General features: G+C 41.0%; 1 protein-coding gene across 4 annotated transcripts in view; it reads left to right on the top strand.

Moving 5' to 3' along the window:
- Positions 1 to 12087, top strand: part of ADD3 (adducin 3) — a 98182-nt gene that overhangs the window by 63486 nt on the left and 22609 nt on the right. For 3 of the 4 annotated variants that reach the window (XM_050305476.1, XM_050305479.1, XM_050305478.1), the window contains one exon: positions 7208 to 7431. In XM_050305476.1, the coding sequence (XP_050161433.1) occupies positions 7237 to 7431 (195 nt within the window). In that variant the 5' untranslated portion in view covers positions 7208 to 7236. Of the gene's footprint in view, positions 1 to 2450; positions 2718 to 7207; positions 7432 to 12087 lie in introns of those variants that run through there. The other variant, XM_050305477.1, reaches the window with a different exon arrangement.

Below are 12087 nucleotides of genomic sequence, written 5' to 3'. Positions count from 1 at the left end.
TTCACTTGCTTCTATCATACAGTTATAGAGGACTGGTGTGGCAAACTGTGTCCAGAAGTACAGAGGATTTATAGTGAATAATCAGCACGTGACACGAATCCCCCTTTACCACTGACATTTCAGTGCTTTCTCATAGTTCATCCACCCCTTCCTGCTGTGATACAGGAGTCACCTGTGTGAATCATTTCACCAACAAAGTCCAGATTCCTCCTCTGATACTTCTCAGTAACCAGTTTGCTTGTGTGATGGGGTTTGTTCTGACTTTAATGTTCTGTGTACAGAACAGCATAATCTCAAAATGTTCTTGCTGCCCGCACAACCTTAACAAGAAGGAAGCATTTTATGGAGTGCAGCAAGGAAGCCCTTACGCTGCTGACTGCTCAAGTGTCACACAGCGATGGAAACAGCCTTCCCTTGGCACAAGATGTTCCATAGTAGGCAGGGTGGACCTTGGATCTGGATTCTAGAGGCTGTGCTTTTGAGAACAGTTTTGTCTTTTATCACACTGTCTCTTAGAAAAGGGTAACTGTGTAACTCACTCATCAAGGCTTCTCTCCATCGTGAAAAGCTCACGCAGCAATGAAGGAATACTAAAATGTGAATGAATGAAGTGGTTTGGGGCTACAGGGTTAAGCAGGCAAGTTCATTTATGAGACTCAACACATGCAAATAGCATTTAAGGCCATGTGGTAGAGCATATTGGATACATCAAACCATCATTCTAGGCTTGGGAGGTTTATTCCCCCACTGCTTGTGCTGAAAAATGTTGGCAGGCTGGCCTGCAAATGTAGAGGTGCAGACTGCACCTGCTACAGTCTGGGTGCATTATGAGGAGACTGTAATGGGGAAGAAATGTCACATCTTCAGTTAAAGGTAGAGGTGTAGCCCTCATATTCTGGATGGTTTTCAGCAACTCACTTAGTTCTCACTTCTTGACAATAGAGAGTATCTGGCTCGGTTCCAGTTTATACCGAGTAAAGCATGGGTCACACAGCTTGAATATTCACGTTGACTTTAACATGGCACTACAGAATTGGGCAAAAATAATGCCTTAGACTTAACACAGCAACACAAAAACTGTGTTCAAATATGCTCAAGTTCTTATTTCTTAGGAAAAATGTATCTTGCCACCATATAGTCTCTCTAATGTGGTGTCTGAAAAGAGATGAATAAAATTATTATCCTGCTCTGTTTAAAAGCATAAGGGCTCAAATTAAATATGCAGCACTGGATTGGAATATTTGATTAGTAACCAGCTTGGGCTGTAGTATGACAAATTGTTTATGGCTGCATTGCTACTGGAAGAAGTGGTATTAGACACCTCTGTATCATCATTATCTTTGTTTCAGAACAAACATTTGTGTAGATATGCAGTTAACTGGCAGGGGAGCTGATACAGCTGAAAAATAAATCCACTTTAAAAAAATTTTTAAAAAAACCAGACCAAACCAAACAAACAAGAAAAACAAACAAACAACAACAAAGGCAAAAACCCTCTGAAACTCAGCCATAGAGTAGTTTTTCCTACCCATTCCACCATCTGACCTTGGAAGAACTTGCTGGCATGAATATGATGATGTCATAAAGGGAGAAAGATTGAATGGCTGGGAAGGTTGGAAGAAGGTGTTACTACTTTATGTTTTTAATGCAAATACTATATCGCATCAATTCAAGGGTGTAGTTTGGCTTTAGTGCCAGCATACAGATTCACTGTGTAATAGTAAGATCAGTTAATATAATTTTGAACAAATGCTACCTATCTATTTATTTTCAATTCCACAAATTGCATTTAGAAAATGCTAATGTCTGAACAGTGTGTAAAGTAAGACCTTGTGGTAGTTTTAATCTAGAGAGCGAGTGCCTCTCCTCCCTTCTTATTTATACCCTGGTTTATGTAAAAATCATATGGAATACAGGGAACATGGCCACTTCCTTGGTTACAAACTGGTCACAGAGGAAGGCCTAGATTAAAACTACCACAGATATATAAATGAAACCCAAACCCATTATAACATAAATAAAAGAAAAAGAATTAAAAAAAAAAAAAATCTGTCAGCTCCATGTCAGATATTTATGGTATTTGATGTACTGATCAGGTGACTTAAAAAATTAATTATGTTTTTTGCCCTGAAAGATGTTCAATTCTATGCCATTACTAAAATTTATGGGAGGGAGGATGAACAGTTGACTTTCTAATGCAAGAAAATAGCAGTGGTGATGTTTTTCTCAGTCCATTCTCCTGCATATTTCCCTGTCCCCGATAAGCATTCCTTCATATTCCTTAAGTGTGTGTGTTTCTGCCAGCTTCCTTACGCAGCTGGAGGTGTTCTGTAAAGCCAAGTCTTTGATTCAGACTGGAACCTGCCTGTTTCATAGGGAGGCTGGAGCTGAGATCAAGAGACACCCCGTTGGCTTCCAACAAGTCTCCTGGCAGACAAGATACTGGAGGGTGGGGGGAAGAAAGAGCAGACTGTTCCTTAAAAACAAGCAGAGGAGAAATAGCGAGAGCAGGATGGCACAACGTGCTCCTTAAGAAGGAGCTGCTCACATGCAGCGTAGTCTCACTCGAGTGCTCAGACCTGAGATCAGCTGCTCCGGTTAACGATGCAGCACACACACTGCAGGTTTGCAGGGCTGGGAACTCTCAATAAGATGGATTGTACTGCATAGAGAAAATGGAGATGTCTGAAACCAGCCATAAAAAATCAGCATAAAAGGTAGGTTAATGTTCCGTTGCTAGGTGATGTAATGATTTGGTCCCTTTTCTGTTACTCTGTCTTGTGGTGGTATTTATTTTTATATACATTCAGTACATTATGAAAGATATAAATATATCAAGTCAGTGCTTTCTGGGGAGTTCTTTGGCAAGATAAATTTTCCTTGAATTTCGTCTCTTGCACTTTTTTTCTTTAGTGCTCCTTGTTTCTCTGACCTCATTATTATCTTTGAGCTTTTTTTTTTTTGTGACTTGACATTCAAAATAGTTATTTGCAACAAAAGCAGCACAGAACGTTACTTAGACTTTACAAATAGTCAGATAGGGATGCTCAGGATGTAATGTTGCAACTTGAAATCAACAGTTCCAAGTTCCTGGAATAAATTGGAAGCTTTTTGTTAAATAGAGTTTACTCCTAAGTAGAGAGATACACAGCTTCCTGATGGGGTGGGGGAGTGAATGTTCTACTTTCTCTCTAGCCCAGTTACGAGTATAAAATACAGAACAGGATATGGAGGCCAAACCCATGAGCTATAAAAGGCATCAAAGCACGGGAGGACACGACCTGTTTTCTTTTGTATCAGAATTGAGTTCAGCCTGAACTGGGAGGGCAGAACTAGAAGGGGAAAGCAGGGTTAGATTAACAAGTTACTTTGTAGCAAGAGCTTGTGAGTCTCTTCCTTTCACAGATCCCTAAAAGTATTTTCAGCAGAGATGAGGATTCTGTGTAACAAAACTTTATCCCTGCTGACTTACCCTTCTTGGTTTCTCTTGCCCCTGTTGGAGCAGTTGAACCATGGGTGGGGAAATTGCTCTTCCAGATGCTTTGAATCTCTTTTTAGCATGTCAGCATGTGCATGTTAGGCCAAAATGTGGGCTAAAATGTGTGTTTCAGCTGAGCGAGAGTGATGTCTCTCACCAGGATAGAGTCAGATCCTAGTTTGTTTGATTTCTCTGTGTATGTTTGTCCTTTCTGACCAGTAAAGATCAAGTGTCATGTTGCTATAGGGTCTCTCATTCCTACTTGTGTCCCAGTCTCTGGAACCACTCTGGAGCATGCAGAAGAAACATTAGCTAGTACTGCTCAGGAAGGTGGGACCTCACTTTCTGTAATTCATAAACACATCATTGGAAGGGGTGGAAGCCAAAAGTAGCCTTGCAGCAAAGCTGATTTTTTCCTCTAGGCAAAAGTATCTTGGAAAAAAAAAAAAAAAAGAAAAAAAAAAAAAAGGAGGAGGGGGAGAGGATGCTCTATCACCATTCATAGATTTTGGAATCTGGGTTTTCTGTAAATACTTACTTTTATGTCATTGCCAGTTCTGTGCTGAGAAGGGGAGGTACTGATTTTTTGATCCCCAAAAGCCAATCACATTTTTAACAAATGTCCTCTTTCTTAAAAAGAAATCAATGGATGATGCAAATAAATAATAAAAGAATGGCTGATTTGTTTGAAAATTTTCCTGGATACAGTAGGGGTTATATGAGAGTCAGCCTGGGTCCAACAGAGCAGGCATTGAACCAGACCCAATAAGAACAACTGGACCCAATACCCATATTATGTTCAGTAATGGAGGGGGTTTTGTGGTACAAGGGCTTTAATGTTATAGTCTTAATGGCTAGAGGTAACAAACCAGGCTGAAAGGAAAGAGGAAAAAAATAAAGTCCAAAGCAATTAGAAAAATCTCTTTTGTGGATTTTAGGTTTTGCTAGCCACATTTGTGCCATTTTTACAGATGAATGGGCTTTTCTGTCATTGTAAGAATGAATTGTAAAGTAACGGACTTGAACTAATTATGTCCTGTAAACCTATAATAATTACAATAAACTTGTTTTGAAGTTCAGACATGCGTGTAGTTGATCCAGTCAACTGAGTGTATCAGCAGCTGAGCAAGTCTGCTACTTGGGGGTGAGGGGACTCAGGAGCATTTTAGGGAAAAAAACCAATCATGTAAGACAACTCCTGAGAAGGAAGAAAAGAGCAAGAGTCACAGCTAGTCACCGGTTCAAGCGAGATTCTTGCTATCTGCTTTTCTAGACTGCTTTCAGTTATCTGCAGGCGCTGGAAAGTGTCTGTTCTGGCTCAGGTGGAGGTTCATAGCCCAACACAAATGGAGAACAGGGTAGACTGACAGGTCTGGTCTCCAATTCTTCATACCTTGTGGCATTTGGCGAGAGAGCTCAAGGTCATGTGTTTTCTCCTGATGCTTTTTTTTCTTTCTCATCTTAAACCTCATCAATTTGGGTGGGGAAAGAAAGGGGGAGGTACAATCAGATTAGAGCAGTGGAGACCTAATACATGGTTAAATTTATAAGGTATCCTCTTTAAGCTGAGCAGTGATCATATTCCCAGGCACTAACCCAGGAGGCTTATCCTTCTGCTTCAGTGCTCCCACTTGGGGAAGACAATAGTTAATTCTTTAGAAAAACTTAAGCTCCTTTTATACTTCTACTAGATTTTTCCCAAAGCCTCACTTCCTTGAAGCAAGCCCCTTGTTTTCTCCCCAGCATCCCCAAACTGATCACACATACCAGGCTTCCCAGCAGTCAGTCAGCAAATGCTGAGTGAACTCGCGTTGCACCCGAGCAGCAAATGAAAAACTCACCGATGTGTTTCCACAGTCCCTGGAATGAAGCCATCAGAGTTCATGGAGCTTGCCTCCAGAATGTGAATTATACATCCCAGAACATGGTATGTTCATCCAGCATGCCAGTTACCTCTAGGGAGCTATGTGTGTGCAGCTGGATAACATTGCATCCCAGATCATGTGTGTGTGTGTGTCTCTCTCTCTCAAAAACAAAACAAAAAAAGAGGGTAGAAAGAACAAAACCAATTACAACCTGTAGAAACTGTTGTATTTCATCTCAGTTCCAAATTTACAAGAAAATTGTAGATGTGGTTTTCTTGGCTCTTAGCTGCTGATGCTTTCCCAGCTCCGTAGGTGGTATCTGTCTTGCTTTCTGTCTGGGGTTTCATACTTGGTCACAGGGCTGCAGTGCCCCAGGATTTCATCCTTGCACTCTCCCTTGCATTGTGTCAGCGAAGCTGTTTGGGAATCAGTGTGGGAAACTGGCTGAAAACCAATTTGCATCCTCCTGCCAGCCTCGTTCCCGGTGTGGCTGCGCGGCAGAGGGTGCAGCACAGGGACCGACAGGACTTGCTGCAGGCAGGAGGAGGGCTTGGGCTGCTGCAGCTGGTTTTGACAGGGCTTCCCAGTGTTTCATCTGGAAAATACATGAGGTTATAGTTGATGCAGTTCAGATGCTCCACTGTTCGCAGAACACCCCAAACAGTGTTTGCAGTGACCTGAACGAGGGATGGGTGGAGGAACTGTGGCACAGAGCAAGGACACTTTAAACCACTGACACCATGATGTCAAACCACACTGTGTGACACTTTGGCTTTTTTCCTCTGAAGATGTGAATTATCTGCATACCAAATATATTTGCCTGCAGATATTTTTGTGTTACATATATTATTGAATGTAGATATTTGCATGTTAAAATGTGCGTTTTCATAATGCACTATCTCGTCCTTCAAATCTTGCTTCTCTTTGTTCCTTAGACCTGAGAAAGCATCCTTCTTCAGTAGCCCTTTGAGGAATGGTGTTCCTGAGTGTGCTTCTGAGTCTTAATCTTTGTATGAAAATACAGGTGTCTTCTCCTTTGCTTTTGATCCAGTTCTGTTTGTGTTTAAAAATGCTTATCAGGTTTTTAATAAGATTTTGAGCCTTCTACCAAGACATGAAAGTTTTTGGGGTGGGTTTTTTTTTTTCTTAAGGTAATGAGCTTCAGTGAGAATCTTGGCATACAGTTGCTCACAAAAGGAGAAAAGCTAAAACTCAGCTATTTGCTGTGGTTGTAGCCTCAGTGCTGTGTAACCCAAGGTACGACCTTCTCTGCAGTTGTCTCCGAGTGTCTCCTGAAAGTACAGACACCAGCTGGAGCTCTTGCAGAAATTTCCTGGTGGTCTTTGAGCAGCCTGATGCCTTGTATTGAAGCTGCGATTATGAGATGCTTTGGAAATGCTGTAATTGAGGAATGTCTTCAAGTTGGGAGATGAGCTCTGAGCAGATATTAAACAGAGGCCTTGTCTTCTGGGTGTGTTTGCTTGAACAGCTCAGGAAGGAGAGCTATATAAAAACCTTGTGGGGTGATAAGTGCAGTCTAAAATGATACAGGAAAGTTTGTCATAAAATATATAATGGTCATTTCAAATTTCATTCTTAATTGTGTGCTGTTGGGGTTTCATTTTAACTTGAATAGAGATGGTTATGCATTATCAGAGAACTTATTAATGACTTTTAAACACTTTTCTAGAATTTTTCTTTAGCTTTCTGATTATTCTGACTGCTGTTCGCTTGTTCTCCTTTCATTTCAGATGGTGTTCTGCGGACGCGAAAAAGAGCATTAGTTGTGTCCAGACTTGGAAGTTGCATGCAGTTTTCTCCTTTGAATTGTTAACTGTTCTTGCCTCTTTTTCATGTGTTTCAGGTGAAGCCTGCCCTCTGCACTGCTGAAGCATGAGTACTGATGCCAGTCAGGTGGTGGTCACTACTCCTCCCTCGGCCACGATGCCTCACAAAGAGCGGTACTTTGATCGCATCAACGAGAATGACCCAGAGTATCTCCGGGAGAGAAACATGTCCCCTGACCTGAGACAGGACTTCAACATGATGGAGCAAAGGAAGAGGGTCACTCAGATACTGCAGAGCCCTGTGAGTGCCATTAAGGGGGAATAAAAAAGGAAAGGGTGTTATTTTTGGAGACTTAGAAAAAGAAATCTGTGTCACGGCTAGATAGAATATCTCTGGACCATCGCCTAAGAAGAGTCACTAAAGAGATTATCCAGCATTTTGTTTGCATAGTGTTTTGTCTGTGAACAAGCAGCCTTTATTGTGTTGTTTTTTCTCCGGGTGCTTTTATATTCTTATGCTTCATTACAGTATTACAAAAAGATGTGGCTGGTTGCAGGGTACTTAATTAGAACTTAGGGGCAGGGAAGAGAGTGAAGGAGTCACCGGTCAAATAGAAACAAATTAGGTCATTACTTGGTGTTCTGCATTCTGGGTTTGAATATTAACCTAACCTTTGCATCAAGAATGCTTTAATTAACATCTGTAATTGGGTTAAGTTTATTTAAAAGCTAGACTATATGTTCTTTTTATGTCCTTGGGGGTAATCCTACCTGTACTCGGCCATATTAGCGCTCATCTACTGGTTGTGTGAGTTCAGTACTAGTGTAGGCTACATACAATTCTATTACATCTATTGAGCCACACTCGTAGTAGTTTTAATTTATATTTTAATGCCTGTATTCTTTGGGCTTAACTTGATGAACACACTGGAAAGTAATACTGTTGCCTCAAGTATTTTGAAGCCATAGGTGGCGAGCAAGGCCTGTGTGAGGGTGAGCCTGTGGGGGTGTTGAGTAATGAGAATAATAGGGACTGAGAAGGGGTTAAGTAGCTTTACAGATCCTTCTCCCTTCAGTTCCTCTGTAAGGTGGGGTGCTGCTTCTGTAACTTTTTTTGAAGCTTTTCCATATGTAATAAGATTGCAAGCAGCTGTTAGTAATCACTCTGTTATAGTCATCCATGAATAACAGGATTGTTTGCTAAAGTGTTGTCCTGGAGTGTCTCTTGGATCTGTGTGTTGCTTTGAGTATAATGTGAACCTGTTGACTAAGGAATTTATTATTTTTCAAGTCAATTGGTGCAAGGCTCTTTTATAAAGAAAATATTCTAAGGAGGTATTGCATAATGCTTAAATCATGATAATTTTATGTTAAACACTCAGTTGTAAAATGTGATCAGAGTCTCCCCCTTCCTATTAAAATATTCACATCATGAATAGCCGGGACCCACAGCAAAGACTAAATCTTTAGCCTAAGAGGTAAAAATAAGTTAGAGAGATCTTGTTTGGGTTTGTATGTGTGTTGTTTTTTGGTCCTTTTGATGGCAGTATTGAATCTGATGAGCGTAACCATTTCATTAACATTTTGGGGTACCTTTTGCCAAGTCTGCCAGATGTAATTAATGTTCCTTTGCTGCAGCCTCTGTGGTGTTTTTTTTCAATAGATGCAGTGTCAGTGTGCAGATTTTAGGAAGGGGTATCAAGGGGGGCAACCCCTGAGTTTAGGTAACTGTTTTAATAGAAGGTCAAGGGACAAAGAGCTGCTGTGCTGCTGGTGGTGTCCTGCTGCAAAAGAAGCTGAGCCCAGCACTTTTTGGAAAGTGTCTGCTTGGAGCTGCCAATAAGTTGCAAGTTTTTGTTGTGTAAGGGAGCAGTTGTCCAAATAAGCCAGGGGCCTGCTGCCTGCTTGGCTCAGGGAAAAACAGGAACGTGGGAGCTGAGTGTGTGATCAGGCATGAAGAGGAGTTGTCTGAGCTGCAATTTCCCCTCAAGTATCTTCCTTCAAGTATCTTTCTCCCTTGATATAGAAAATTTAGATGAACCCTGCTGTGATTTCATGTGTGAGGAAATAAAGGCATTTTTCTACAGTATCTGTGACCAAATGTCCATCAAGCACATTTCACAACTGATTTTCTGATTTAGGGATGGAAGGGGCAGTGTTTCTTCCAGGTTCCCGCTGCCGTGGGCCGTCCTGTTCTTGAGACTCAGGACTGAAAACAATGACCTTGATCTCCTGAATTTAAAATTCATCACAAAATGTCCAGAAAGTATTTTTCCCGTTATCAGTCTGTGTAACACAGGTTCAGGATTGATTGATGAGTGTTCTGAATAGTGTTTTTGTTCTATAGCTGCAGAATTACATCGCATTAGACATTTTCGTAGAACTTTGTTGCTTTTCTGGATTATTCCAGTTGACAAGGAGGGTATCATTTGAAGAGGAAGAGAGTTTGTCAGGCACATTTTAAAGAAGAGCTTGCTTGCTGGTGAATCTTCACCCAGTCTTAGATATATGTGTTCTTATCTTCACCAAGTCTTGACATATGGATTCAGATCAGAGAAATAGTCACTGACTCATCTTCTGGCAAGTATTAGTAAATATGAGGTGTATGTAGCAAAGATGGTTAACTGTCTTAAAAATACACAAGCATGTATGGACTTGAGGTGAGCTTTGAACATGCACTTTCTCTGAGCAAAGGTGCAAACATAAAGGGTTAATCACTGTCATATAGCAGGAAGTTTAGGTACTGATTTAATCTGGTTTTACTAACAAGCTTTTTTCTTCCTTTCAAGTAGGAAAATCTAAATCCTGTAGCAAGAAAATAAATTAGAGAATATATTTCAGGAACCACGGTATATTTTGTTCAGTGCATGTTATTGTAAGGGCTACAGCCCTAACCAGACATCTTCAGACATCAAACTGCTGCATCTCTCTGATGTGCCGTTTGGTCACATACTAGTGTGCAAGCTGACTACTCCTCTCTGATGTACAGTTTCCCTTTCCTAAATTAAATAATTTAAAAGCTACTGAAAAGCTATTTCCATTACCTCTGATGTTTGCTAATGTCTTAGAGTCTGTTCATAATAAGCCTTAAACAAATCATAGGAGTTTTATGACCGTTGCCCACAGAGAATGTCCTGACATTATCAGTGAGTTCTCAGACGTGTTTTGCCTAATGCTGCGTGTAGCCCATGGACATCTGACAGCCCAGAGAATCTGATAGCACCACATGTTTGCTGTTCTGTGTCTGTTAGAAAGGTGGAAAGAAATTAATGTCAGCTGGGTCTGAGCAGCCTGAAAGCATCCAGAGATACTGCTGGCCAGTCTTTGGGATAAAGCCATTTAGGTTTATTTTGGTGATGTCTTCAGTTTGAGGAGGTTTAGGTAGCGTGTTGTTATTTCTAAAGGAAAGGTGCTGCATTTCTGCAGTGGACTAATTTTATTGCTTATTGGGTCCAAAGTACTTGCTCTATAATATATCCAAAATTTGAAAAGATGGGTTGGTTGTTTTGGGTATTTTTAAAATATTTTCCAGCTTAACTCCACAATTAAAAACAGTTTTGTCTGTATGCTAAACAGTCATATGTTGCTTGTTATACAGATTAACTATGTCTTTCAAAGAGTCAACATGTATTTGCTGCACCATCAGAACCCTTATTTCAGTTATGGTATGCAAGTCCTTCTGGCCTTCATTTCCTTCTAGCATTTCTCTGGTGCCCTCACCATAGCAACCAGAAACTCTTAAAAGACAAAGACTTTAGAAAAAAAAAAAAGGAAAGGCAGTGGTTGTGCAGTCATGGTGTGTGTGAAGACTGAACAGTCTGTTCAGCGTTGAGGAGCTGAATGAACATAGAGAAGGGAGAAAATCTCCACAGCCCTCCCAGAGCCAGGGAAGGTGGTGTGTGTTTCTGCAGGCAGGCGGCAGTGCCACGCTGCTTCCAGTGCAGTGAGACCCTGTGAAACAGCTATCTCACCAGCAGGAAACCCAACTACAGGCTTTAGCTAACAGGACAGTGTGTGTAACCTGACAGGAAATTAGGATCATGGCTTAAACTGCACTGAGGAGTACCATACATCCCCTTTATATTGCTGTATTTGAAAGAAAGCTACAGGTCAGGGTGGAAGTGAGAGAGGATGCATTCTTATACATAAACTGTTTTATGAGATATACTTCGTTATTTTACTGACATAAGAAGTTGGAGTAGTAAAATTTGTGTATGAAGTTGTGAGTTGAACAGCTGTTTTATGTAAACATAAAAATGCCTGGTGATTGGAATTTAAATGCCCAGTTTGTTTTGAATTCACCAAAATGAAAATGTTGAGTGGCTTGTTGAGACCCACTGAATGTGCACTTGCTATTTTTGCACAGCTATTTGGAGCTTGGATGGTGGGTTTTTTTCTGAAGTTGAGCAGTGTGTTGGCAGGATCTCATCACGCTCTGCTTTAATTCCATGTGGGATACAGTGAGTGTCTACCAACCCACCACGGCTCTGCAGGCTGTTCAGAGTGATTCTGGCTTGATGCTGCCATCACATGAAGGGCCTGGATCAGGTCTATCCACCAGGATTGCAAAATAAGGGGGGGGGTTTATGCTGAGGTTAAAAATGTCCTTCTCTCCTGTGCCTCTCTTCCTTCCTGCCTTGCACATGCACAGACACCCCCCTGCCTCCCACACTAGCCGGTCTTGCCCAAAAAAGTGGGGAGATAACTATCCAGCTTAGCAACTCATCTATTCAGAGGTCTGCCTTAGCATGCAGCATGCAGGCAGATTTTTCTCCTCAAAAACAAGCAATCCCACCCACACTTGAATTTTTTTTTTCTGGCTATGTTATTTTCAAACTATCAGGACAGAGATGAAGGATGGTTTGATTTATTTTTTCCCCAGCTTTTGCAGTTGTTTAGCTTACTTTATTTGTATCAAGTGAACATCCAGTATTTTTGTAATACCACTCCCTTTTGG

This window comes from Myiozetetes cayanensis, unplaced genomic scaffold (genome assembly GCF_022539395.1).
Source record: "Myiozetetes cayanensis isolate MyiCay16 unplaced genomic scaffold, myiCay2020 scf10, whole genome shotgun sequence".
In the NCBI taxonomy this organism is placed as follows: domain Eukaryota; kingdom Metazoa; phylum Chordata; class Aves; order Passeriformes; family Tyrannidae; genus Myiozetetes; species Myiozetetes cayanensis.
This window is presented reverse-complemented; position numbering and strand designations above follow the sequence as displayed.